We start from the raw sequence: 26,056 nt of genomic DNA, 5'->3' as shown, positions 1-26,056 counted from the left end.
TTTCTCACACCACCAATCGCCACGGGAAAAATCCGGCCCCATTCTCCCAGTAGTAGCCTTGGTGGCTCAGCAAGGGGACCTCAGAGTTCAGAGTGGTGCACACAAGACCAGAAAAGCGCGGGGTGGCGGGGGGGGGGGGAGAGCGGTGCTGGAGTCCCTGGCTCCTCAGAGACCAAGAAGAGGTTTGGGCCGAGGCGAAGGACAAAGAGCTTTATTTCCCCACGTACCAAGCGAGGTGGCGCTGCCTCTGTGCGGTCCCGCCCGCCCCGGGACGCAGCCTGACGAGGACGGCGGGACCCTGAACTGCACCGGAGCGTCCTTGGGATCGAGGACGCGCCTCCGCCTGCCGGGGAAGCTCCGGGCGTCCGAGGCGGCCGGCGGAGAAGTTGCAGCGGCGCCCCAGCGGGGTCGCTTAGTGCAGGGCTCACAGCCGGGGCCCGCACTCATGCTGGGACCCGCAGCGCACAGTCCCCGGGCTAGCCCGGGCGGAGAGCCTCATTCACTAACCCTGGGAGGGACGGACTGCGCCTCCTTCTCGGCGCCTCCCGACACCATGCCCTCTCTGCCGCTGCCTGCTTCTGCAGCTGCTGCTCTGCCGGCCTCCCGAGCCAGACCCTATCCAGTCGCCTGCCTTCCCTCTTCCACAAGAACCCCACCTTCCTTAAGATGCGCCGCTTTGATTCTGGCTTCGTTCACTTTCCCACCACCGGAAAGCTGCCGTCAGGCGCTTCCGCCTTCCGGGACGTACGCTGTCGCAAAGCGGAAGTGTGAGGTTTAGCGGGCGCCGGCGCCCGGAAGGTCAGCGTGTGAAGGAGGTGGTTGTTACGCGGGTCTCCCCACTATTACAGAGGAGAAACGGGCGAGCACGCGATCTCGGCCTGAAGCGGCGGGGAGAAGCAGACGGGCAGTTTGCTGCAACACCATGGAGGGCGGCGGCGGAAGCGGCAACAAAACCACAGGGGGGTTGGCCGGCTTTTTCGGAGCCGGTGGAGCAGGCTACTCGCACGCGGATTTGGCCGGAGTCCCGCGTAAGTATCGGGCCTAGATTGCGAACATTTCTGACTGGTTCTTGCGGCCACGCTACACATGCGACGTGCCCTGTTCTTTTTTTTTGCTGGCGGTCACAAGCTTCAGTAGCAGTGGTGGGGTTAGTGTGTCTGCGCGGCCGCTCTTTCAACACTGAACGAGTGTTTGGAGCCATGGATTCCGAGAAGCTCTCTGTGGTTGACCTGGACCCAGGAGATGTTGCATATTTTCTTCCTTTTATATTCAAGCTTCGTGTCTTATCGTTCCTCCCACAAATTCCTTGTGTGTTGGGCTGTGTGATTGGCCCTAAGTGCAGAAGAGCGCCCAGTTTTGCAAGTAAATGCATTCCACGTATCGAGCCCATACATAACTTTTTAGCACAAAGTCACATTCTAAACCACGAAGTAGCCGTCAGGGTAAAACACTCAATACTAATGTATACAGGAGAGAAAGAAATACGTCTCGAGACAGCTGGAGGAACTTGGAAGAGAACTTTTATAGACATGAAGAAAGAAGCCGGTAAGAATTTTAGGAAAGGAAATATTCAAGATCTAGGGTGCCGAAGCACGAATACCCTGCCTGTGCCCTCTCCTAAGTAGTGTGAATATGTATTCCAGATCTTTGGAACTTTCTAACTGTGGTATTCAACTGGATGAATAGAACTTGGAGTTAAAGATAGTGGGAAGTTGGTGAAGGATAAGCGCTTCATAAAACTGATTTCTCTTGAGAATCTTTGTACTATTTCTTTAGGTCTCTTATGCTCAAAAACAAAAACGCCCTTTAAAGTTACTAGTGTCACCTGTGTCAGAACTGCATCTAGGACTTCCCTGGTCGCGCAGTGGTTGAGAATCCGTCTGCCAGTGCAGGGGACACGGGTTCGAGCCCTGGTCTGGGAATGGCGTGGAGCAACGAAGCCCCAGCGCCACAACTACTGAGCCTGCGCTCTAGAGCCCGTTAGCCACAACTACTGAAGCCTGCGAGCCCGTGCTCCGCAACAAGAGAAGCCACCGCGATGAGAAGCCCGCGCATCGCAACAAAGAGTAGCCCCCGCTCGCCGCAACTAGAGAAAGCCTGCGCGCAGCAACGAAGACCCAGTGCGGCCAAAAATAAATAATAGTTAAATAAATTTAGTTTTGAAAGAACTGAATCTAGAACATAGTTTGTATGTAATAAGTTATAGGATATGACTGTATGTAGTTTGTATATTAGTCTCAGGACCTTTGAGTTTTGGAGCACAAAGGACACTGCCTTAATGTGAAGAAGCATTGTTACGTTAATTAAGATTTGAAGGTAAATTAAGAGATCAAGGGGTGAACACCATTCACTGAGTACTTGAGATGGACTTTTCTGGGTGCAGGACTACAGCAGTTAAATTTTAAAAGATGAGTGCTGTTTTCACAGAGCTTACATCCTGTTGAAGTGAGCCAAGTAACATAAGTAAAAAATATTTCAGTTAGTGATAAGTGTGTAAAGGCAATAAAAGGATCTTGAGATGGTGATGGGAGCCAAAGCCATTTAAGAATGGTCCAGGGAAAGCAACTCAGGGGTGTTGACCTTTGAGCTGTGACCTGAGTACAGTACAAATGCCTGGGGGGAGGCAAGTGTTTGAGGATCAGCTGTTAGGCCATTGTATCTACAGAGTTACTCCGGAGTTGGTTTGGTGGGAGATAATGAGATTAGAGGGGCAAGGAATGGCAGCTAATGTAGTGTTGTGTAAGCCTTTTGTAAGGAGTTTGAATTTGGTTACAGGTGTAAATGGAAGCCATTAAGGCTGATTTCCTTTTCTTAAAAAAAAATCACTTTAATTGCCATTTAGAAAGTGAATTGGAGGGACTAGAGCAAGTAGGGAGTCCGGTTAGGTAGGAGATAGTTACTACAGTCTACGTGAGATTTAGTGGTTGGCCTAGGGTGGTAGCAATAAAGATGGTAAGTAACACAATTCAGGATAGATATTGGATACAGAACTAATAGGACTTCGAATTGATGAAAAGACCAGAGTCCTGGGTATTGGATAGGTTTGTGAACAATCAGCTGAGATACAGAAAGATCCAAAGATTAAATTTAAAATGTGAGAAAGTTGATTTTCCTTGATAAATTTTTCTATCTTCAAAGGTAGTAGAATTCAAGTCTGGCCCTCTGAGAGTGCCCATTTCTTTTGCCCTGACCCCCTCCTTCTGGTGATGACCTAAGAATTCTCTACCCTGTAAATCAAATCTGTCAACACTAAGATCTGAAGGAATTGCCTTAGAATATTTATACACAACACATAACCCAAACGATGTTTTTCTCATAAAATTGATTGGTTTCTGGTCAGTTTTATTTTGCAATCTGCATAGTTGTCAAGCATTTTTGTAGTAAAGTAGAAAGAAATTAGCTTTATTATTGACCTGGGCTATGCTTCCTGCTACTTTGATTATTTGATCCACGTCACTGCCAATATCTTGTTGATATGAGATCCTGAGACAACAGTGCAAGATTGAGGGCACCAGGAAGAGGCAGCCCCTAAACTGCCAGACAGGAAGGATAAGACTAAGAAAGTGAGAGAAAAATTCACATTCATTGAGCCTGTGCATCAAAATTGCAAAACACACAAAACAAGAGAAAAATTAATGCTAAATGAAATAACTTTTTAAAATTTTATTGCAATATAATGCTTTGTTTTCTCTCTAGTAACTGGTATGAACCCTCTGTCTCCTTATTTAAACGTGGATCCACGGTATCTCGTGCAGGTAAGATTAAGACTAGTCCTTTTATGATTTTACTAAGTTGGTCCTTTATCTTACCATTTAACAAAATAACCCCAAGTACCTATGTTGACTTGATCTGTGATATGTGCATCTGGAGGCACCAAGTCTCTGGTCTTAATTCACCCTTTTTTCCCTCACAAACTCTGGGGATTTGGCTTACATCTCTTCCTGATACTAGTTAATTAAAGGATTTTGGGGTTTGGTTGTTTTTTTCCATTTTTTAAAGTTGTGATAAAATACACTAACAAAATATACTATTTCTAACTGTACAGTTCAGTGGTATTTAATGCATTCCTAATATTGTAGCATCACCACCTACCAGCTCCATGCTTTTCATCTTGTAAAACTGAAACTCTATACTCATTAAGCAGTAACTCCTTTTTCCACCCTTCCCCCAGCTCTTGGCAACCCTTCTGCTTTCTGTCTGATTTTTGAATACTCTTAAGTACCTCAAATAAGTGGAATCATACAGTATTTATTTTTCTGTGACTGGTTTAGTTCATTTAGCATAATGTCCTCAAGGCTCATCTGTACTGTAGTGTGTGTCAGAATCTCCTTCCTTTTTAAAGCTGGATAATATTCCATTGAATAATATTCCATTTTGCTTATCCATTCATCTGTCCAATGGACACTTGGATTGCTTCCATGTTTTAGCTATCAGGAATAGTGCTGCTATGAACTTTGGTTTATAAATATCTCTTCCAGACTCTCATTTCAATTCTGTTGATTATATATCCAAAAGTAGAATTGCTGGATCATATGGTAATTGTATTTTTAATTTTTTGAGGAACTGCCATACTGTTTTCCACGGCAGCTGTACTATTTTACATTCCCACCAACAGTGCACAAGGGTTCCAGTTTCTTCACATTCTCACCAACACTTGTTATTATCTGGGTTTTTTTGGTAATAGCTATTCTAATGAGTGTGAAGTGGCAACTCATTATAGTATTGATTCGCATTTCCCTAATGATCAGCCATGTTGAGCAACTTTTCATGTGCTTCTTGGCCGTTTGTGTATTTTCTTTGGAAAAATGTCTATTCAAGTCCTTTGTCCAGTTTTGAATCAGTTCATTTGGTTTTTTGTTGTTGAATTTTAGGAGTTCTCTATAGATTCTAATTATTAACCCCTTATCAGATACATGATTTGCAATTATTTTCTCCCATTCTGTGGGTTGCCTTTTTACTCTGTTGATGTTGTCTTTTGGTGCACAGAAGTTTTAAATTTTCATGAAGGCCAATATTTGTATTTTTTCTTTTGTTGCCTTTGCCTTTGGTGTCATATCCAAGAAATCATTGCCAAATCCATTGTCACAAAGCTTTTCCCCTGTGTTTTCTTCTAAGAGTTTTATAGTTTTACGTCTTACATTTAGGTCTTTGATCCATTTTGAGTTAATTTTTGTATATGGTGTTAGGTAAAGGTCCAACTTCACTCTTTTTCATGTGTATATCCAGTTTTCACAGTACTGTTTGCTGAAAAGACTGTCTTTTCCCCTTGGAATGGTCTTGGCATTCTTGCCAGAAATCGTTTGACCATGTACAAGGGTTTATTTCTGGGCTCTCTCTTCCATTTCATTGGTCTACATGCCAGTACCACACTGTTTTGATTATTGTAGCTTTGGTAAGTTTTGAAATTAGCAAGTGTGAGTCCTCCAGAATTGTTGTTCTTTTTCAAGATTGTTTTGGCTATTTGGGGTTTGTTGAAATTCCATATGAATTTTGAGATGGGTTCTATTTCTGCAAAAAATGTCAGTTCCTATTTTGATAGGAATTGTATTGAATCTATAGATTGTTTTGGGTAATACTGACATCATAACAGTATTAAGTCTCTGATCCATGAATATGGGATATGTTTTCATTTCTTTATGTCTTTTTAAGTTACTTACCTCCTTGGTTAAATTAATTCCTAAGTATTTTATTCTTTTTGATTCTATTGTAAGTGGAATTGTTTTCATCATTTCCTTTTCAGATTGTTCGTTGTTAGTTTGTAGACGTGCATCTGATTTTTTGCGTTGACTTTGTATCCTGCTACTCTGCTGAATTCACTTATTAGTTGTAACAGGGGTTTTTTGGTGCAGTCTTTAGGATTTTCTACATATAAGATTATCTGTGAAAAAAGATATACTTCTTTCTAGTTTGGATGCCTTTTATTTCTTCTTGCCTAATTGCTTCAGCTAGAATGTCTAATACTGTGTTGAATAGAAGTGGCAAAAAAAAACGGGCATCCTTCAGTCTTTCATCTTTGGGTATTGTATTTGCTGTGGGTTTTTCATATATGGCTTTTATTATGTTGAGGTAGTTTCCTTCTGTTCCTAATTTGTTGAGTGTTTTTATCAATCAAAGTATGTTGGATTTTTGTCAGATACTATTTCTGCATCAATTGAGGTGATCATGTGGGGTTTTTTCCCTTCATTCTGTTAATATGGTCTATTACATTGATCAGTTTTCATTTGTTGGAACATCCTGCATCCCAGGAATAAATCCCACTTGGTCATGATGTATGACCCTTTTAATGTGCTGTGGGATTTGGTTTCCTCGAATTTTGTTGAAGATTTTGCATCAGTGATCATAAGGGGTATTGGTCTGTAGTTTTCTTTTCTTGTAGTGTCTTTGTCTGGCTTTGGTATGATAATGCTGGCCTCATACAAAGAGTTATGAAGTGTTCCAAGTATTCCCTGCACTTCAGTTTTTTGGAAAAGTTTGAGAAGAATTGGTGTTAGTCCTTCTTTTTTTTTTTGGCTGCACCGCCACACAGCTTTTGGGATCTCAGTTCCCTGACTAGGGATTGAACCGGGCCACAGCAGTGAATGCCCAGAATCCTAAGCACTAGGCCACCAGGGAACCCCCAGATTGGTGTTAGTTCTTTAAATGTTTGGTAAAATTTACCAGTGAAGCCATCAGATCCAGGGCTTTTGGGCTTTTTGGCTTTTTATTTGTTGTGAGTTTTTTTATAAGTGATTCCATCTCCTTACTAGTATGGGTCTCTTCGGATTTTCTGTTTCTTGGTGAGTTTTGTGTTTCTAGGAATTTGTACATTTCATCAAGGGCATCCAGTTTGTTGGCATACAGTTGTTAATAACATTTTCTTATAATCCTTTTTAATTCTGCAGAATCAGTAGTGATGTCCTCACTTTCATTTCTGATTCTAGTAATTTATTTCATTTATCCCTGCTCTAATCTTTAATATGTCCTTCCTTCTGCTAGCTTTGGGTTTAGTGTCTTCTTTTTCTAGTTCCTTAAGTTGTAAAGTTAGATTTTTGATTTGAGATCTTTTTTATTTTTTAATGTGGGCATTTATAACTATAAATGTCCCCCTTAGCACCACTTTCACTGAGTTTCACAAGTTTTGGTATCTTGTGTTTCTTTTTTGCTCATCTGTTAAGTATTTTGTAATTTCCCTTGTGATTTCTTCCTTGATCCATTGATTGTTTAAGGAGGTGTTTTTTTTAATTTCCACGAATTTGTGAATTTTTCAGTTTTATTTCTGTTATTGATTTCTAACTCATCCCATTGTGGTTGGAAAAGGTGCTTCGTATGGTGTCTTTTAAAATCTATTGAGACTTAACTTGTGGCCTACCATATGGTCTGTCCTAGAAAATGACTTATGTGCACTTGAGAAAAATGTGTACATTGTTGGGTAGAGTGTTTTGCATATGTCTGTTAGATCTAGTTGACTTAATGTGTTAACTCCTCTGTTTCCTTATTTTCTGTCTGGTTATAACAGTTACTATTCATTACTGAGAGTGGAATTTTGAAATCACCAACTGTTACTGTAGAACTTTCTATTCTTCCCTTTAATTCCATCACTTTTGCCTAATACATTTTGATGGTCTGTTACTAGGTAAGTAAATGTTTATAATTGTTATATTTCCTTGCTATGTTGATACTTTTATTGATATAATGTCCTTCTTTGTCTCTTGTAAACTTTTTTGCTGTAAAGTCTATATTTTCTGATGTTAGTATAGCCACCCTGCTCTTTTTTGGTTATTATTTGTGTGGAATATCTTTTTCCATACTTTCACTTTCAATCTTTTTGTGTCTTTGGCTGTAAAGTGAATCCGATGTAGACAACATATAAATGGATCATGTTTTTTAGTCCATTGTGCTAACCTCTGTCTTTTGGCCTAGAGAGTTGAATCCATTTATATTTAAAGTGTTTACTGATAAGGAGAGATTTCTGGCATTTTGCTGTTCATTTTCTATAAGCCTTTTAGCTTTTTGTCCCTCCCTTCCTGCATTAATATCTTCTTTTGTGTTTATTTGATTTTTTGTAGGGAATTGTTTAAATTCCGTTCTCATAACCTTTTTTATGTATTCTATAGCTGTTTTCTAAAGTTATAACACTAATTTGAATTTATACCAGTTTAACTTCAGTAACATACAAAAATGCTGCTCCTTTACCAGCTGTCCCTGCCCCTCTCAATTGTTGATGTCACAAAATTATATCTTTATACATCATGTGGTCAAAAACATAATCTAATAATTCTTTTAAATGCTTTAAACTTTAAAATTATGTAGAAAACAAAGGTGGAGTCAAAAGCATAAGTTACAGTAATACTTTTATAATTGTCCATGTATTTGCCTTTATTAATATCTTTATCCCTTCATAAAGCTTTGAGTTACTGTCCAGTGTCCTTTCATTTTACTTTGTAGGAGTCCCTTGATCGTATCTTGCAGGGCGGGTCTAGTGGTCATGAACTCTCTCAGCTTTTGTTTATCTGGGAATTTCTTAATAGCTCCTTCACTTTTGAAGGGCAGTTTTGCTGAATATGGGGTTCTTGGTGGACAGTTTTTTCTTTTAGCACTTTAAATATATCAGCGCACTGTCTAGTGGCCTCTAAAGTTTCTCTTGAGAAATCGGCTCTTAATCTTATTGAGGATCCTTGTATGTGATAAGTTGCTTCTCTCTTGCTGCTTTCAAGATTCTCTCTTTGTCTTTAGCTTTCGAAAGTTTGATTTTAACATGTCTCAGTATGGGTCTCTTTGAATGTATCTTACTTGGTGTTTATTGAGCTTCTGAATGTTCATATGCATCTCTTTTATCAAATTTGGGAAGTTTTCAGCCATTATTTCTTCAAACATTCTCTTTCTCTCCTATAACTCATGGTCTGTATATTAGGTTGCTTTGTGGTATCCCACAGATCCCTTAGGCTCTGTTCACTTCTGTTCAGTCATTTTTCCTCCTTTTCCTAAGACTCAATAATTTCTATTCTGTATTCAAGTTCGGTGATTCTTTCTTCTGCCCATTCGAATCTGCCTTTGAATTCCTTTAGTGAATTTTCCAGCTATTGTTCTTTCAGCTTCAGAATTTCTTTTTGGTTTCTTTCTAGGTCTTCTATTTCTTTGTTTCCATTTTGTTCATACATTGTTTTGACTTTCTCCACATCTCCTTTAGTTCTTTGAGCATCTTTATGACACTTGTTTTAAAGTCTTTGCCTAGTACACCTATTATCAGGTCTTTTTTAGGGACATTTCTGTTGATTTATTTTTTCCCTTTGAATGGGCCATGCTTTCCTATTTCTTTGTATGCCTTGTGATTTTTTGTTATTGAAAACTGGACGTTTGACTCTAATAATGTGGTTAACTCTGGAAATCAGATTCTCCCCCCTTCCTCAAGGTTTGCTTTTATTTGGTTATTGGTTTTTCTAAATTATTATTATTATTATTATTATTATTATTATTACAGTCTGCCTATGTGCCAAGGACCAGCCTGAAATGTAAACTTAAGCTCTTCTCAGTTCTTTTCTGAGCCTACACTTTTTCCTGGGTGTGTGTTGTCACTTTCTAATTTTTCCTTTTTTATGCAATTGCTTTTGAATGTTGTAGTCTTTAATGTCTAGTTCACGAATGGGGAAGCAGCAAGGAGACCAGCTCCCAACTCTTCTTTAAAGCCCCTGGAATAAGTGGGGGTGGAGAGGGTACAACAACAATGGCTGCCTGCTTCTTTGTACGCACTTCTGTGATCAGAAGGAGCAGTGATCAGAGCACAAATTAAAGATTTATATTTAAAAGCAACAAGTAGGGCTTCCCTGGTGGTGCAGTGGTTGAGAATCCGCCTGCCAATGCAGGGGATATGGGTTCAAGCCCTGGTCCAGGAAGATCCCGCCTGTCACGGAGCATCTAAGCCCGTGTGTCACTGCTGCCGAGCCTGCACTCCAGTGCCTATGAGCCACAACTACTGAAGCCCGTGCGCCTAGAGCCTGTGGTCCGCAACAAGAGAAGCCACCGCAGTGAGAAGCCCACGCACTGCAACAAAGAGTAGCCCCTGCTTACCACAACTAGAGAAAGCCTGCACGCAGCAACGAAGACCCAACGCAGCCAATAAATAAATAAAGTTAAAAATAAATACATAAATAAAAGCAACAAGTAATTAATTTTAAAAGCACCCCAATAAAAAATATTGGAGTGAGTAGTTACGAAGTTATGAGGTCATTAATACTAAGTTAAGTGTAAATGAAAGTGTAAAGTGGGAATCTTTTTACTGAAATCTTGAACCAAATCTGTACATTTGGGGCAATAAATACCACCTGAGTTTATTTAATTAGATCAGATTATTATTATTCAAAAGCCTATGAAAATAAGAGTGGTCTGATGAATACAAACATTTGAAATTAGGGGGTTATACATTTTAAGGTTTATATTAGCCTCGGTTTTTGGTTGGTTGTTTTTGTGGGTTTTATTTTTTCAGTTTGGAGAAGTTGCTGATTCAACATAGATAAAGTTGCAAATAGTAGGGTTTTTTTTAAAGCTCAGTTTACAACATCAAGCTTCAAAGAGTAGTTGTTGGATATCTCAGGAATGGAAGATTGACTCACTAGCTGAAGAATGAGTCAGTGATGACATGCACTTGTATCAGTACTTACTAATGTTAATCATGATCATCTTTTTTTTTATTTCCTATGTGTAGTTAGCGATCCATTTCTGGATTGAAGGATAATTACTTACCTCATCATATTAAATATACCATTCCTAAAAACCTCAAACAGGAAGCACAATTTAAAACTAAGTCATTAATTGAAAAGTCAGGAAGCACCCAGAATTTACAGATCAATGTATAATAAATATATTTAGACACGGAATTTTTCAGAGTTTGCTTATCATTGCCCAACAGACCATTTCTGTGTGATGAGAGTACATGGGCTTGTTTATTGTACAGTTTTTGGTAAGAACGTGTGCACAAGCCAGAAATCAAAAATCAGTGCAGAGGTACAGTTTTCCTAATCAGGAATGCATTTACCAAAGGTCAGTATTTGCCAAAGGGATGTTTACTTGTTAGTGTTTTTTGCTAAGGGTGTGTGCTATCCTTCAGGGGCTCATTTTAACCATTTTTGTATGGAAAGCTTGGCAAAAATGTATTTGTTCAACATAAAAAAGTGGATTGTATTGCGAAATCAATCCTATTGTGCTCTTACAGTAGCACTTCTCAACCTAGGATTCTTGGCTGACCTTCAGGGGGTTCATACCAGATTCTGTGTATGCATTTACTAGAAGGTGGATCTGTAAGCTTTCTAAGATTATCAAAGGAATATATGCCCTGCAAACAACTAGTTAAGAATTGTTAAGGAGGTGATTTTTGCCCTTGCGTAAGTGATCCAAACTGTTGTACTTTTATAGTTTCTGCTCATTTTTTATGATCATTGGTCTTACATATAGTAAAATGGTGCTGGATAAATAGTAGCTACAGAGTGAAAGTTATTTTCTCCTTCCAGACTGGTATTCTGTTATCTCTCATAGCTTTCAGTTTACCTTTCTCTAGAGATGGCCTTCCTAAACTTTCAAATTTATCATGAAGGCAAATTTCCTATAATCTATCAAACTTACATTGAGATGCAAAGTTCTGGGCAAGAATCTCTCCTAAGAACTAATGAGCATAACTATATATGTTGTATATTTCATTTCATTTTGATTTACATGTTCCTTTTGTTGCAGAAAGTTTTACTTTTGTTTGACTAAGTATAGTTGAGTTTTAGTTAATTTACGGATTTACATTCTGTAAAAAACTCCTTTGAAAAATTAAACACTTTGCAAGTACTATGTCTTAAGGGGAGCTCAACTTGGTTTTCATTATTATCCCTGTAGGATACAGATGAGTTTATTTTACCAACTGGAGCTAATAAAACCCGGGGCAGATTTGAACTGGCCTTCTTTACCATTGGAGGATGTTGTATGACAGGTTGGTATTTATATATGTTTTTTTAAGTATCCTCAATCCAAGTGGCCAGAGGTGCTTAAAAGCAAAGGCAATTAAAATATCACCTTCAGGGTTGTTTTTTTGAAAATCATTATTTACAGTTTTCTTATTATTAAATAAAAATGAAAAAGAATCAGAAGTATAGTTGTTCTTTAATATAAAGCTGATTATTTGAATGAATTGTTACTATGATTTGCCAGGGGCTGCATTTGGGGCAATGAATGGTCTACGGCTAGGACTGAAGGAAACCCAGAACATGGCCTGGTCCAAACCAAGAAATGTACAGTAAGTCTCATGTAATGATGTAGTGATGTTTGACTATTAATCTCTACTTTGTTGGCTTGATGAGCACAACCTTGAGATTACAGTTGTTTAGACTATTGGTATACTTTTTGGTCAGTTTTTTTTTTTCTGGTGTTTTGTTTTGTTTTTCCCTTATTCAAAATAAAAGGAATTTAGGGATTAAGTCCTGGGTCTAAGCTTTTAGAAGGAGTGATTTTTGAGTCAGTGTCCCTCAGTCAGCTGGTGCTATCCTAACCTAACTTCTCAGCTACACCTGTTTCATTTTGCAGGCCTATATAACATGCTTTTCAAATTGTTGAATTACTAGTACATTATTTGGATTGTTCAGGGGTGTGCAAAACCATAGGACATCATAAGTGAAGAAATAAGAAGCACATAAGAGTAATTGCTAAATCTGCCGACATGTGACTTAAGCTTCTCATTGACTTCACTCTCCTTTTCTTAAGTGCAAAGGTGCAGAAAATTTAAATGAAATCCCTAGAACTTAGAGGTGGTTCCAAAAGGAGTAAGACAGTCTCCTCTTAGGAAACTGAAGTTTGCAAAGAAGGGAAAGTGCAATTAAGGTCAGAAAGTGTATGTAACATGTATCTTCACCCTGCTTAAGGAATAAACATGACCAGTTCCTGTTGCTGTTCCCTAAATAATATATTGTTTAGTTTTGCATGTTTTTATGCTTCATATGAGTAGAATCACACAGTATGTGTTCTTCAGTGGCTCGTGGTTTTTATTTTAGGACAATTTAAGCTCCATTTTCCTTATATGTTTCTTAGCCAGCAGATGGCAGCAGTGTGTTAGAATTGGACCTTGGGAAACCTGAAGGCCTGTCAAGTTTTTCATATTCCTACTACTGCATGGATCACTGCCCTTGCTTTACAGGCTCAGATCCTTGAATATTTTTGTATTTATATTCTTAATATTCGCTCTTTACTCCAATTTTTTTTTTTACTTTTGTATTATGGATAATTTTGAATTTATACAAAAGTAGACAAAGTAGTACAGTGAACATCTATGAACTATAACCCAAGCTCAACAACCATCAACCAGCACCAGGACCAGTTGTGTCCCACCTCCTTCTTCCCTTCCATATTATTTTGAAACAAATCCCCAGCATCATATTACTGAACACCAATTTGAAAGTGGAAGGTCTCTTAGAAAAGATAACCTTTGTTTCTTAAAACCATCATAGTTACTAATTTTTGGGGAGAGTCAAATTGGTTTGCATTTCTGAAGTCAGATTTTTAAAATCTTACATACCATTTTTTAGTATAATCATTCTGATCTTTCAAATAGAGAGACAGCATTTTAAAAATGGAAAGGTAATTGGGTTTCAGGCCAGACAAATCTATGTAGTTTCAAAGCCCAGTTTCATTGCTTACTGTTTTGGGATCTTGGGTAAGTTTCCTTACTTTCTGCCTTTAATCTGTTGAGAGATGGTTAAAGTGGGAAGTGGGTAAGGGCCCGTTTAAGTGGACGTATGTTGCCCGATCACATTCCAAAGGACTTTGGCAATTTGCGGTGCCACCAGCAATACAGTAATGAAAATTAATAGTTTTAGATGCTTGTTATAAATGAAAAACAATTAAGTGCTAAACTTAATATATTATTAAATATGTACCATAATTAGATTAATTAAATGTGTAACATAATATTTGTAATCATTACTAATTTTTTAAATAATCCTTTAAAAGTAATACAGATTTTTGTTATTACTGAGCATTAATTTAAATGAGTGCTTTAATTAAATGAGTTCTTTTCCTGTTTGCTGTTGTAATTCTATAACCTCCAGCAGTAGTCAGCTGTCAGGACAGAACCATTCCTGAGACAGTGTTACACTGCTGGGAGAGCAGTGTTCTGTCTTCTTCCTCCAGTGGCCTCCGTCACTGTTCTGGTGACGTCTGGCACTGGATGAGGGCAGCGCTGTGCTTCCTTGAGAGTGTGCTAAGCATTCACTTTGGCTGCTTAGTTCTAGTCTGGGAGCAGACACAGAGTGCACTTTGTTCATGTATTCTAGTTAGATGCCTTTTTCCTTTGAGTATTTGTCCTTAATTTTGCTTTGTATTCCATGATATTCCACACTTTGATTCTACTTAACATTCTAAGTATACATACTACCCCCCACACACATAAGAAACTTAATTATAAGCTAGTTTGTCTGTTATGTCATTTTTTTTTTTTAACATAGATCAGTTTCTGTAAACTTCTTTATAAAATACATTCCAGGATATCATTCAAACCTTTTATATATTTAATAGTTTTACACATTTAATAATTAGAATTTTCTTTACTTGTTGCCCAAAAATGTTGGAGTTTTTAATCTAACCTTCATTTATATTTATATAAAGTAAAAGCTATCCTAATTGAATTCTGAGGAGGTGTTAAGTTTTAAAATTAAGAAAACTTTGTGTATTGCGTTTATACATTTAAAATTGCTATTATTATGGTTTTTCTAAATACTAAAGGAATACTGGTTCTAAATACAGATTCTTTCTCTTTCTGCCCTGGTAGGATCTTGAATATGGTGACCAGGCAAGGGGCACTTTGGGCTAATACTCTAGGTTCTCTGGGTAAGTAGATATCTCACTTTTTAATAAATTATTATTACTGCAAAGAAAGAATGTACATGTATTATGAACAGTTTGATCAACTAAAATCCTGGTCCTGGGATGTTAAAAATTATGTTTAAATCCACTCTGGTGAGTAGTATAGATACTACTTAGGAGAAGACCATAAACTGTATAACAAAAGAATCCCAGCTGCTAATACCATTGTGAAATACATTCATTTCTAAATGCTTTAAGCACTGCATACTCTCCTGTCTCAGCAAGACACCAAATAAAATCATGTTTTAACTAAATGAAATTAAAATAATTTAGGTTCAAGGCAAATGGTTTTGTTTGTTAGGAGAGGTTCAAGTTCCTGTAGTAAGATATGATAGATTAATCCAGCCGTCCTGATATGTTTTCCTAATAGACCATTCATCATTCTGTTTACCTAATTAGATTTCCCAGACTTAATTGCCAGAATTGTAATAGGGCCTTTGTAGACATTGAAAACATTTGCAGTTCTAAGGAAGGGATAATTGAGTAGTACTTAGGACCAAATGCTTTCATACTGTAATGTTTATGAATGATTGACTCTTTTGATTACTCATGACTTACAATAAGCCTACTTATGGCACTTATGCCCTAATCCAAAGTTTACTTTATTTGAAAGTCTGAAAATCTTTTACTTGTGGCAGATTAAGTAAGAGAAAATGTAGGCATCTTGTTGAAAAAATAGGAAAAGCCTCTGTGTAACAGAGTGAGATCCTAGCCTTGTCATGGGCTTTGGAAGCAGTACATTTTCACACTGTAAAGTCAGATTTGCATTTGGGATCCTAGTAAATGGTTGCTTCCATATGCTGCCCATGACCCCAGTGCCCTTCCACCAAGCACAGTCACCCTCCTTTGTACCTGTGTGCCCAGAGTAATCAGTCGTGCTGGTCTCCCCAGGACTTTCTCAGTTGTAGCACTTCAAGTTCATGTTCCAGGAAACCCTCAATTCTGGGCAGACTGGGGTGGCCAGTCACCCTGTATGTTTCCCTTGTAATGTGACCGGTTACAGTGTTCTGCTCAGGTTTAGTTTCAGTTAAATAAATTGAAACGGGAAGAAGAGCCTTTATAGAAGTATAAAAACATCACAGCAGAGGAGTTGTAAGGCTGAGTTTGGTATAATTTTGAGGGGTCAAATGTGGCTATAATTTTGAGAAAGGGTAAGGAGAAGAGTTAATGCATTCATGGCTAATCAGTCTTTACAGGCATAAGAGAATGGTAGTTTGGGGGAAGATCTTTTTAAAACTAAATAGTGCTAGTGTTAGGGTTTTTACATGTGCAGGAACCAGATCTCACGTTTCTGGAAGTCATATTTTTCTTAGAATAGAAATACATGTGTTTTGTTTTTGTTTCTAAACCCAAAGTACAGCTGTTATGAATAAAATGGAAGTGAAAATTAAAGATATTCTTCCTGGGACTCCCCAGTAGTAATTTCCATAAATAGCTAATAAATTTCTTCTGAATCTCTCCAAACATTTTCTTTGCATATCCAGAGTCATACACACATGTGCCTGCTTTACATATTAGTGAATAGAGCTCTTCCTGCGTTTTAAGTGAGTACATAGTATTCCATTATGTAGAAAGTCTTTTTCTGGATCAGTCCCCTCTTGAAGGTCATTTTATTTGTTGCTAGGCCTTTTTCATTACAGTGTTCCCAGTGATCATTGTTTATATGTCTGTGAATACTTATAATGTCTGTAGAATACATTTATCTAAATATAATTTTGCCACACTGACTTTCAGTTTACTTTTTTATTACTGATCAGTTCCATTTCCCCTATAGCTTTGCTCTATAGTGCATTTGGTGTCATCATTGAAAAAACACGAGGTGCAGAAGATGACCTCAACACAGTAGCAGCTGGAACCATGACGGGCATGTTGTATAAATGTACAGGTAGGTACTATTAAATGGTGAAGCTGTCTCAATACAGTTGAAGTATGCTTTTTATCCATACTGTAGTTTAAAAGGAAACATTATACTTTTTTTTTTTTTGTAGTATAATGTTCTCTGCCATCTCGTGGTTTGGGATTTTGGTTTTTATTTTTTGTAAAATACACATACATAAAATTGACCATCCGAACCGTTTAAGTGTACAGTTCAGTAATGTTAAGTATGTTTACATTGTTGTGCAGCTAATCTCCAGAACTTTTCTTCATCTTGGAAAACTGAAACCCTATACCCATTAAACAACAACTCTGCATTTCCCCCTTCTACAGCCCCTGGCAACCACCATTCTACTTTCTATCTCTCTGAATTTGACTGCTTTAGGTACCTCACGTAAGTGGAATCATGTAGTATTTTTCTTTTTGTGACTGGCTTATTTCATTTAGCATAATGTCCTCAAGGTTTATCCATGTTGTAGCATGTGTTAGAATTTCCTTCCTTTTTAAGGCTGAATAATACTCCATTGTACGTATGTCCCACATTTTGTTTATTCATTCATGTGTCAATGGACACTTGTGTTTCTTCCACTTTGGCTACTGTGCATAATGCTGTTATGAACGTGGGTGGACTAAATACCATTCAGTTTTGGAAAAAAAAAAAATCAAAACCCTGAGAGTTGAGTCAAAATTAACTGGATGAAGATCAAATATCAAATTCTCCTCTAAGATGGAAAAGAAATTAACATTCACTGAGTTACGATTACACGCTCAGCAATAATCAGTTAATATAACTTGTTTCATTTAAAACTTTGTGAAGTGATAATCATCACACCCCAATTTTATAGATGAGCACAGTATTAAGATGATCTTTCTTAAAAGATCATATAACTAGTGACAGCCCCAGATTTTTCTCACATTTCTGTTTTAAATTGCCTAAACTACATATGTTCTATACTCAAGCCTCTGAAAAGTACCTTTATTTGTTTGATTGCTTTATTATGCTTTTAGACACTTGATTAACTGAGTAATTTCGTTTTTATGTAATTCCTCTATCACAAATATCAAGTAGCATTTTGGCCTCATTTTTACTGGAAAGAAATGAGAGAAGTCTCAACAGAATTATAAAATCCAAAATTTCCTGATACAACTGAGAGTAAGAAGCTTTTTTAATTTTGAAAATGGATCACATTGGGAATTTTCTTCTTAAGAGCTCACAATACTTTCTGCAACACATGCGTGTGCTTACGCACATCAACAGAGCTCCCAGGTAGAGTAAGACAGTAAATACCTTTTATGTCCATGAAAGTGTTACCTTGGCATAGAAGAACCTTGTTAAAAACCTAAAGATACTTCCACATTGAAAATCTTTGGGATCAGACAAAGGAATTGAAAACCCTAATTGGCACCACAAGGGTGGCACTCAACCATCAAGAGTTTAGTTGGCCCAAACTATGCTTATTAAAAATCAAATTAAAGTTTAAGAAACAGGAGATTTCACACAAAAGTCTGGAAATTTTAGCTTCTTTTGAACAAATGGAAGACACTAAGCTCACGTTATGTGTGGTGGCAGATGGCTGGAGCTGAGGTTGGGGAGCAGCTACCCCAGTGGATGGGCACTGAAGCTGCAGCTCAGTTCCCACCAATCCCCGTTTTCTTGCTCAAGGTAAGCCATTACGGCATTTCCTGTGTTGAGGGCAGCCCCGAGTATGAAAATGTACTGAATTACCATCTCATTTAAGACATATTACATGTATTTTAAAGATAAAAAGGGAAAGGCTGAATACTTGGTATTATACAGAAAAGGAGAGCCTAGCTTTCTGTGTCCAGAACTTCCTTGTGGGAATAGCATTTATAACACCACCTGGGACACCTCCAACATCAATTATGGAAGAGTAGGCTCTTGGCTTAGAAGAGAAAGGGGAAAAAAGAATATTCATTAATTCTATGTCAGGTGACAAGTAGATTTCAGTTTCCACTGCAATTGGGGAACATAGAAGAGGTAAATAATCTGCTGACCCAGAATTCCAACATTGGTTCGTAGTTCCTGGCTGAACAGTTTAACTCAACGCATCAAAATTGCTCTAACAAAGGCAAATCAGTATCTTACTGATTTCTGGTTTACACTCTACTTAAGACAGAGCACAGAATTATGAGTTTTGTGTGGCAGGAATATTTGTAAAACTTCTAGATTCAAGGATTTGGAAAAGTTTAGGCGCTCTTTAGTCTAGAATCAGCGTAAACCATTAAGGAAAGAAGTTTACCTTTAGAGAATGGTTAATTCCTGTTGACCTAAAATCTTTCCAATCCCCAATTTACTCTTCTAAAATAGGATTTTTTTTCTTTTTTTTTAAAGGAAGGAGTTTAGAATGAAAGCAATATGATTCAATTTAGGTATGGAAGCTACTTTTGTAGAAAGAAAAACCATGAGGGAAAATACATGAGAAGGTGGGTAGTTGTCAGACCAAAAAGAGGCTAAAGGAATAATTCTGATGGTGTGCTTTTACTTCAGATCTAATGCTTTATTTAATGAACTCTGTAAATATTTTTCAGAAGGTGTGAAATGTCATTATTAGGTTTCCTATGCCGTGTGAAAATCTAATGACCAGTATTTTACCAGAATGAGAACAGCTGTAGTTTTGCTATCATGTGTAAGTTTAAGAATGTTGAAGAGACCTGATCACTTATCTTCAGGAAACAAGGCCTCAGAAACCAAAAAATATGGGTGCCCCTTTCCCCCTCGCAGAAAATTCCTTACCTGTTAATCCTGTGCCTTCCATGAGAAAGTCACCTTATAAAAGCAAGCTAAGTAAAAGTAAGAAGATAAACAAATACAGTTTTTCAAATTAAGCAATTATCAGGGTTATTGTTAAAAGGTACTACTTCTCAGTGAATGCCAGGCCTTCAAAATTAAACTTCATATGCCACAAACAGCCTCTTGATGACTTCTTTATTTCTATTACTGGCATCAACATTCTTCCAAAGAGCTAACTGCCATAATATATAAAACATTTCAACAGATCACTTAAACCAACAACCCAGTAAAAAGTGGAGTAAGGATATGACAAAGCCCTTCAGGAGGAAAGACAAACGACCACTAAACAATTGAAGTTTGCTCACAAGCAACCAGGGAAAAGCAAAATAAAACATTAAGGTAATATTTTTCACAACCTGGCTTTTAAAAAGTGATGGTAGATGATGCTTATTGGCAAAGGTAAGCAAGTACTTTGAAGAGCAATTTGGCATGAGTTATTAATATTTTAAATATGTAGATCCTTTGCTCAAGTCATCTAATTTTCAGCAATTTATCCCACAGCACACGAGGCATACATGCAAAACTGTATGTACCAAGGTGTTTTAAGACACCCTGCAAGGAAAAGGTGATATCTGACCAAGGATGGACAGATGAGGGAGCGTGAGGTGGATGTCTGGAGGAAGCAATTTAGGTAACAGCAAGAACAAAGGCCCTGAAGTGGGAGTTAAAAGGCAATGGGAGAGTAGCAGAATCTGGAGTGATAAAAGTGGGAGGGACCAAATCATATAGATGATAGAACTTCATAGGCCAGTATAAAGACTTGGTTTACCTGGACTTTAATTCTTACCATCTGAGTACTAGAGCATTTCCATTTACTTACAAGCCTTAAATTGTTTATTGTAACTTCCAGAGAGTTAAACTTTCACCCTTCTCCTGAGTACAGAGTTTACACCAGGAGATGTTAAGTCAGGGTTTCTAAATCCTCTAAAACTTCCGTAAGGTTCTCAAAGGGGTCTGGGACACTCCCTACCACCTGCAGAAAAACAGCCACCGAAAGACTAGTCCTAAAAGGACACTGTAACGTGGGGGCTCAAAAACAGCTGGGATATTTTAGTGAGTTTGGTCCTGCATGGAAGCGCTGGCATTGCAAGGAAGGACTGGATGGGGCAGTGGTACAGGAAGCCCAGGAAAGCCCAGAAGTGCGGTTCAAAGTCCCACCTACTGCTTCCACTCTGTTACAAAACCAAGAAAGAAAAAACAAGAAGGAGGAAGCAGGCCTAATCACCTTTGATTTCTGCCTTTCTTTCTCTGTCCCCTCATTCCATCAGTTGTGAAGTTTACCACACCCATCACCTGAGTTGAGGCCCTTATCACAAGCCCTGAACTTCTCTAACGGTATTTTCCGTTGACCATTTTGACATTAGACTTCTACCTCCAGTCTCCTACCTACTTAACTATTTCTAGCTTAATCTTCCTCAAGGATGGTTCTAATTCTAATACTCCCTACCCAGGAGCCTGTGATGATGACACACTTCCTTTCTATCTTAATTCAAACTTCTCACCCTAGCCTTCCATGTTCTAATCTTAACCTATCTTTCCAGCCTTTTCTCCCACAGCTTTCTCATGCATGTCATATGATCAAACAGATAAATTTGAAATCCAGTCCATCCTTAAGGCCCAGCTCAATTGTTAGTACCCCTTTCAAGAAATTTCCCTGATAATCTCCTTTCTCTATGCTGGAGGCAATTTGGTATGCTGAAAAAAACAGTGGGCTTTGGAGTCAGACTGAGTTTGACTAGCACTGGATCCCTAAATGTGTAAATAGGAGAGTAACTTGTCTGAATTTGAGTTTCTTTGTCTGTAAAACAAGGGTGACTCTATTCCCTTCAGAGAGTTATAAATGAGATAACATATAAACTTTTCTGCCATAAGCACATTTTGTACAATTCTTACGAGACTTGACACAGTTTTCCTAGTAGGAAATCAATAGACAATATCTAGGATTGAAATATCAAGAAATAGCAAGATAAAGATGTTCTTTAGAAACATGCAGGTAAAAAGCAAAGAACTAAAGTAGTTGCTTTTGGGAACTGGGAATTAGGGTAAGAATGATGAGTACCCCAGACTGTTGTGCATCACTAAAATCTTTTGGTACTATCTTGACTTCTAAAATTATCTATATGGACTACTTTGATAAAAATAAAAATTAAAGTGAGCAAAGATGTGTCAACGTAATAAAAATTAAATTAGGCATTAGATTGGGACGGGGAGGAGGGAATTGTTGTTTAATGGGTACAGAGTTTCGGTTTTGTAAGATGAAAAAAGTTCTCTGGAGATGGATGATGGTAGCCCAACGCCAATGTACTTAATGCTACTGAGCTGTACACTTAATGTAAATTTTATGTTATGTGTATTTTATCACAGTTTTAAAGAATAGTTTTAACAAAAAAATTTAAGTAGTACGAACATTTGTTGAATGGAATTTGTAGCCATCTCTATGTATGTAAGGCTGTTCCTCTAAAGCAAGGGCCACAGGCTCCTGCTGGCCAGATACCTGTCTCTTCACTGAATGTATTTTACATTTTTAAATGGTTAACATTTTTAATGGTTATATAAGTACCTACATAGCCTTTGCACTCTCAAAGCCTAAAATATTTACTTTCTGGCCATTTCAAGAAAAATGTGCTGACCGTTGTGCTAAAATAATTATCAGTTCAGTGTGTTAGCTCTGCCAGTGATCAGCTCTATACCGCATAAACCAGGCGTTTAAATATTCTGGGCCTCATTTTCCCAGGTTTAGAAGAGGTGATATTTGCCCTTTCTGGAAGAGTTGTATAAGTATCCAAAAGATAGAAGATAAAACTGTGACACACAAGTCTCATGTTTGTTCTGCTTTATAGAGATTAACCATTGGCCTCATTTGGTTACTCTGTGTTCAAAGCAAGTTTATTTGCTAATCCACTTCCTGTGTTTAGTTGGGCAAAAGTTGTTTTATTACAGAAAGCCTAAAGCCAAGGGTGTCAAACTTTTAACAGATCAACCAGCTAGAAAACCCTGAAATTAATGGAAAGAATTAAAACTAAAACGTGTAATAAAAGGCTACCCTTGAGTCAGGGTTACTGTGATTAGTAAATCAAGCACTTATGTATGTTTGGTGTCTTCTTGCTAGAAACAACTTTTTTCTAGCCTTCAGAGAAGTAACAATTGATTTGAACTAAGTTTGTTTCATTTTGGTCAGAAAGTAGAAGGCTTTCTAGGGGATAAATTTTTCTTAAGGGATACAGTGTGCCACTGATGTCCCCAAAATCTTAAATCCTTATAGTTCCCAATTTCATTATTACCCCTAGTACCTATATCCAGGGAGGCTTGCTATCTGATAGATGAGTAGTGTGAAGATCCTTCTAAAATGGCCAAGTAGAAACCATGTTCCTAGGACACTCAAAGCAAAAGGCCAACTGAAAGTAACATTTTGCAGCCAATTCCAAACCAGTGGGCAGACTTCAGAGTCCTGTGGACCTGTAATCGACTAAAGGTCCAGGGGAGTTAGTCTGAAGTTGAATGTATGGTCCCAGGAAATGGTGTCTGCGAAATTATTGTGCTTTCAATTACCTCCCCTATATCATTTTTCTAATTTTTCAACCACACTGAATACAGTTGCATATTCAACAGTCATGCCTAGTCTGTGTGGCAAGATATAAAGAGATGATGTAGACTTCTAGGAGATATCTCCCATTTACTTTGATTAATTTTTTCATGTTTCTGATCCTCCTTCCCACATATTTGACAGCTGTTTACAGATGACGCCTGCAGTTTCTGTTTGGGTCTGTTTAAGATAGATAATTAGGGCACTTCATAGTTGAAGCTTAAGCAGGTCAGCTATCTTAAGTCTTCAGGCTAGAGAGCCTCCTAGAAGAAGTGGCCCTTTATCATCTGAAGCCATCTGGCAAGACATTCATTGCAGAAAGGGTTGGTCTGAAGCATTCTAACTCAGCAGTGTCATGAATTTCATGGAATTTACTGGCTCGTAGCTAAAGGGCCTATAATAAGGTATAACGACTGGACCTTTGCCTTCCTAACATGTGACTTGGAACAAATACTCCATAGGTACAATATAGGCTACACCTGAAGTCTGTGATCCCTACTTATTTGTGAAACTGTAAGAGAACATCAAATATTTCTTAAAAGCTTCTTTGGGTACCCCCCATTCCTCTTATTAGACTTGGGGACTATTTTCAGATAACTGACTGAAACATTTTTGTTTCTGCATTTCAAATGAAATATCTATTCCTCATCTTTTTCCACATGAAAAATTGTTCTTTTGTTGTTAAGCAGAAACAGTTCAAAGTCTAATCCTTGAATGTTTTTCAACTAGTATGATGTTAAGTGCCTCATTGCTCATTAGTTGAGATTTTCTGACACATCAGGGTAGGAATAGGCAACAGGGGAGTTGGTGCTTCATCAGCATCTAACTCAAAGCTTGATTGTAGCCATCTTATCACCCACCATTCTGTCTTGAGTCTTCAAAGTTAATATTTAGAGGACCTGTGCAGAGTCCAAAGGCTGTTAATACTGTTTTCAAAGAGGGTGTCACTGTGTTTACATACAGCCTTAAATCAGTTGACAGTGCCAGTTAAGTTCTTCATTTATTTGGTTGCGCCAGGTCTTCGTTGCAGCATGCAGGCTCCTTAGTTACGGCCGGTGGGCTGCTCCTTAGTTATGGCTCACTGGCTTCTTAGTTGCAGTATGCATGTGGGATCTAGTTCCTTGACCAGGGATCGAACCCGGGCCCCCTGCATTGGGAGCTTGGAGTCTTAACCACTGTGCCACCAGGGAAGTCCCAAGTTCTAAATTATATGACTAGCAGGGAATTAACTGATCTGGCTGTGACTTCAATGATAAGCGTAAGATCTTGTCCAGAAGTGTTCTAGGATCAAGTCAGATTGAGAAAAGTCAAGAAATTATGCTGATGATCTTAGATACAAATTGTGAAATTAAAAGTGAAAAAAACGTTGTGAATATGAAAATATAATTTATGTATTAAACAAGTGATTTAGGGAATCTCTCTCTCTCTCCTGAACTTCAGTCTTAGTTTCTTTTATTAATTTTACAGCTTATTCTCCTGTTTGGGATGGAATCTGCATAAACATGAACAGTGTGTCTCAGCTGTAGGAAACTCTTAGTTAACCCTGTGATGCTAGGACAGTATGCAATACAAGGCTGTTATTTTGTTTTTCCTCTGCAGGTGGTCTTCGAGGGGTGGCACGAGGCGGCCTGGCAGGACTAACCCTTACGAGCCTCTACGCAATATATAATAACTGGGAGCACATGAGAGGCTCCTTGCTCCAACAGTCTCTCTGAAGATTACTAGCTGGTGAACGGAGGACACTTTAGTAGTCATCCAGATCAATTTATAAGTCAGTCTGGAGTCATTTACTCTTTTACCTGCAACTAGTTTGAAAAAGGAGATTCCAGTTTGCTGTGATGAAGATCATGGATGGTTGACCAGGACTGGCACTCCTTCCAGCCATTAATGAGTTGAAGCCAAAATCCTTTGGTGGCTGAGTAATGTGGTTCTCTTCTCCTTTAAAGAAGATCTTGCACCTGTTTTTTCTCCTACCCCCCGAACTGGAAAACCACTTACTCCCAGAATTCAGGTCATGCTTGTCAATGCTGTATCACCACATTTGTTCATTTAATAATCCAAGACTGTAATACTGCCCTGTATTCCCAATAAAGGGTAAAAACGGAACCAAAGTCATAACTCCAACATAAAACATAGTGGGTGTCTCCAAAGTTACTCTTGGCATTTGTTTCTGCCCCACTAGGCTAAGACATGTTTTCATGTTTGTGTTGAAATGAAGGGCTACTGGCAGCATTAGCAACTAGGTTAAAATTTTTCTCCAATAGAGTTGCCACTACACAACCTAAAGATATTTCAGATTAACCATTATACCATTAGTGTACTGTGCTAGAACAATCTGTGCAACAATCGTGATTCTGTACACGTTAGCTCATCTTACTGGGGATAATTTGAAAAAGAGATGACGTAGACACGAGCTGTTAAGTTTTTAGGAAGCCTTGGGAAAGCAAGCTAAAGAAAATAAGGACGAGTTATTTAATTTCTGAGTTTGTCTTCTCATCTTTGAAATGAAGTTAATCAAATAAGATTGCACTGCAGGTTATACGTATACATAATGAATACTAAACAACTGGTGGCTATTGTGATTGATTAGAGAAAGTAAAGTAGGGCCTTTCTGAATGCATCTAGTTAGAAGGAATTTGGCAGAAAAGCACTGAACTTCAGCTGAAGTCCTCTAGTTTAAAAAAAAAAAAAGCAAAAAGCAGTTTAATATCTTACCTGCAACAGCAGATTAAAAATTAAAAGTACATATGAAGAGTGTGCAAGAAAGACAAAATGGAAGTTAGTAATAACCTATTCTTTGCTAATTCAAGAATCATAAAATACATTGATATTTAAGTGAATATAAAAACTTTTAATGTTCAAGTGTTTCTCAGCTGTACTCCTAACCAAAGGATACCACATTCATATAATTTTGTGACAAG

General features: G+C 38.0%; 2 protein-coding genes and 1 non-coding gene across 9 annotated transcripts in view; 2 read left to right on the top strand and 1 right to left on the bottom strand.

Moving 5' to 3' along the window:
* Nucleotides 1–716, bottom strand: part of PARG (poly(ADP-ribose) glycohydrolase) — a 113,680-nt gene extending 112,964 nt beyond the window's left edge. The window contains exon 1 of one of the 4 annotated variants that reach the window (XM_036827984.1): nt 657–716. Coding sequence is in view for 1 of the 4 variants with exons in the window: in XM_036827982.1 (XP_036683877.1) it covers nt 228–447 (220 nt within the window). In the remaining 3 variants the exon portion in view is untranslated. Of the gene's footprint in view, nt 1–227 lie in introns of all 4 variants that reach the window. The other 3 variants (XM_036827982.1, XM_036827985.1, XM_036827983.1) reach the window with 3 other exon arrangements.
* TIMM23 (translocase of inner mitochondrial membrane 23) lies at nt 686–25,249 on the top strand. 4 transcript variants are annotated; one of them, XR_005016764.1, is made up of 9 exons: nt 760–1,028; nt 3,697–3,755; nt 11,851–11,944; nt 12,163–12,247; nt 14,771–14,829; nt 16,640–16,750; nt 17,074–17,134; nt 19,758–19,891; nt 24,735–24,869. XR_005016764.1 is itself a non-coding variant. In XM_036827994.1 (8 exons), the coding sequence occupies exons 1-8, from the start codon at nt 923–925 to the stop codon at nt 24,802–24,804; spliced, it is 645 nt and encodes a 214-aa protein (XP_036683889.1). In that variant the 5' UTR covers nt 760–922; the 3' UTR covers nt 24,805–25,246. The 4 variants fall into 4 exon arrangements, 3 of the variants coding, with proteins under 3 accessions (XP_036683890.1, XP_036683889.1, XP_036683891.1); XM_036827994.1 differs by lacking the exon at nt 19,758–19,891 and having other exon boundaries at nt 24,735–25,246; XM_036827996.1 differs by lacking the exons at nt 19,758–19,891; nt 24,735–24,869 and adding an exon at nt 19,094–19,136.
* On the top strand, nt 14,047–14,250 carry LOC118883172. Its single transcript, XR_005016956.1, has one exon. It is a non-coding gene; the product is annotated as a small nucleolar RNA SNORA74 (small nucleolar RNA).
* Nucleotides 25,250–26,056: the final 807 nt, after the last annotated feature.

The sequence above is a fragment of the Balaenoptera musculus genome, chromosome 16 (assembly GCF_009873245.2).
Source record: "Balaenoptera musculus isolate JJ_BM4_2016_0621 chromosome 16, mBalMus1.pri.v3, whole genome shotgun sequence".
NCBI classification, from domain to species: Eukaryota; Metazoa; Chordata; class Mammalia; order Artiodactyla; family Balaenopteridae; genus Balaenoptera; species Balaenoptera musculus.
Note: the sequence above shows the minus strand (reverse complement) of the source record. Positions and strands in the feature narration are given on the sequence as shown.

Excerpts from the sequence above, each read along its gene's own strand:
- TIMM23 (XM_036827994.1), top strand. The coding sequence starts at position 923 with ATGGAGGGCGGCGGCGGAAGCGGCAACAAAACCACAGGGGGGTTGGCC. Across the intron at positions 1,029-3,696 it reads GGATTTGGCCGGAGTCCCGC|TAACTGGTATGAACCCTCTG; the intron begins GTAAGTATCGGG and ends TTTTCTCTCTAG. Across the intron at positions 11,945-12,162 it reads TGGAGGATGTTGTATGACAG|GGGCTGCATTTGGGGCAATG; the intron begins GTTGGTATTTAT and ends ATGATTTGCCAG.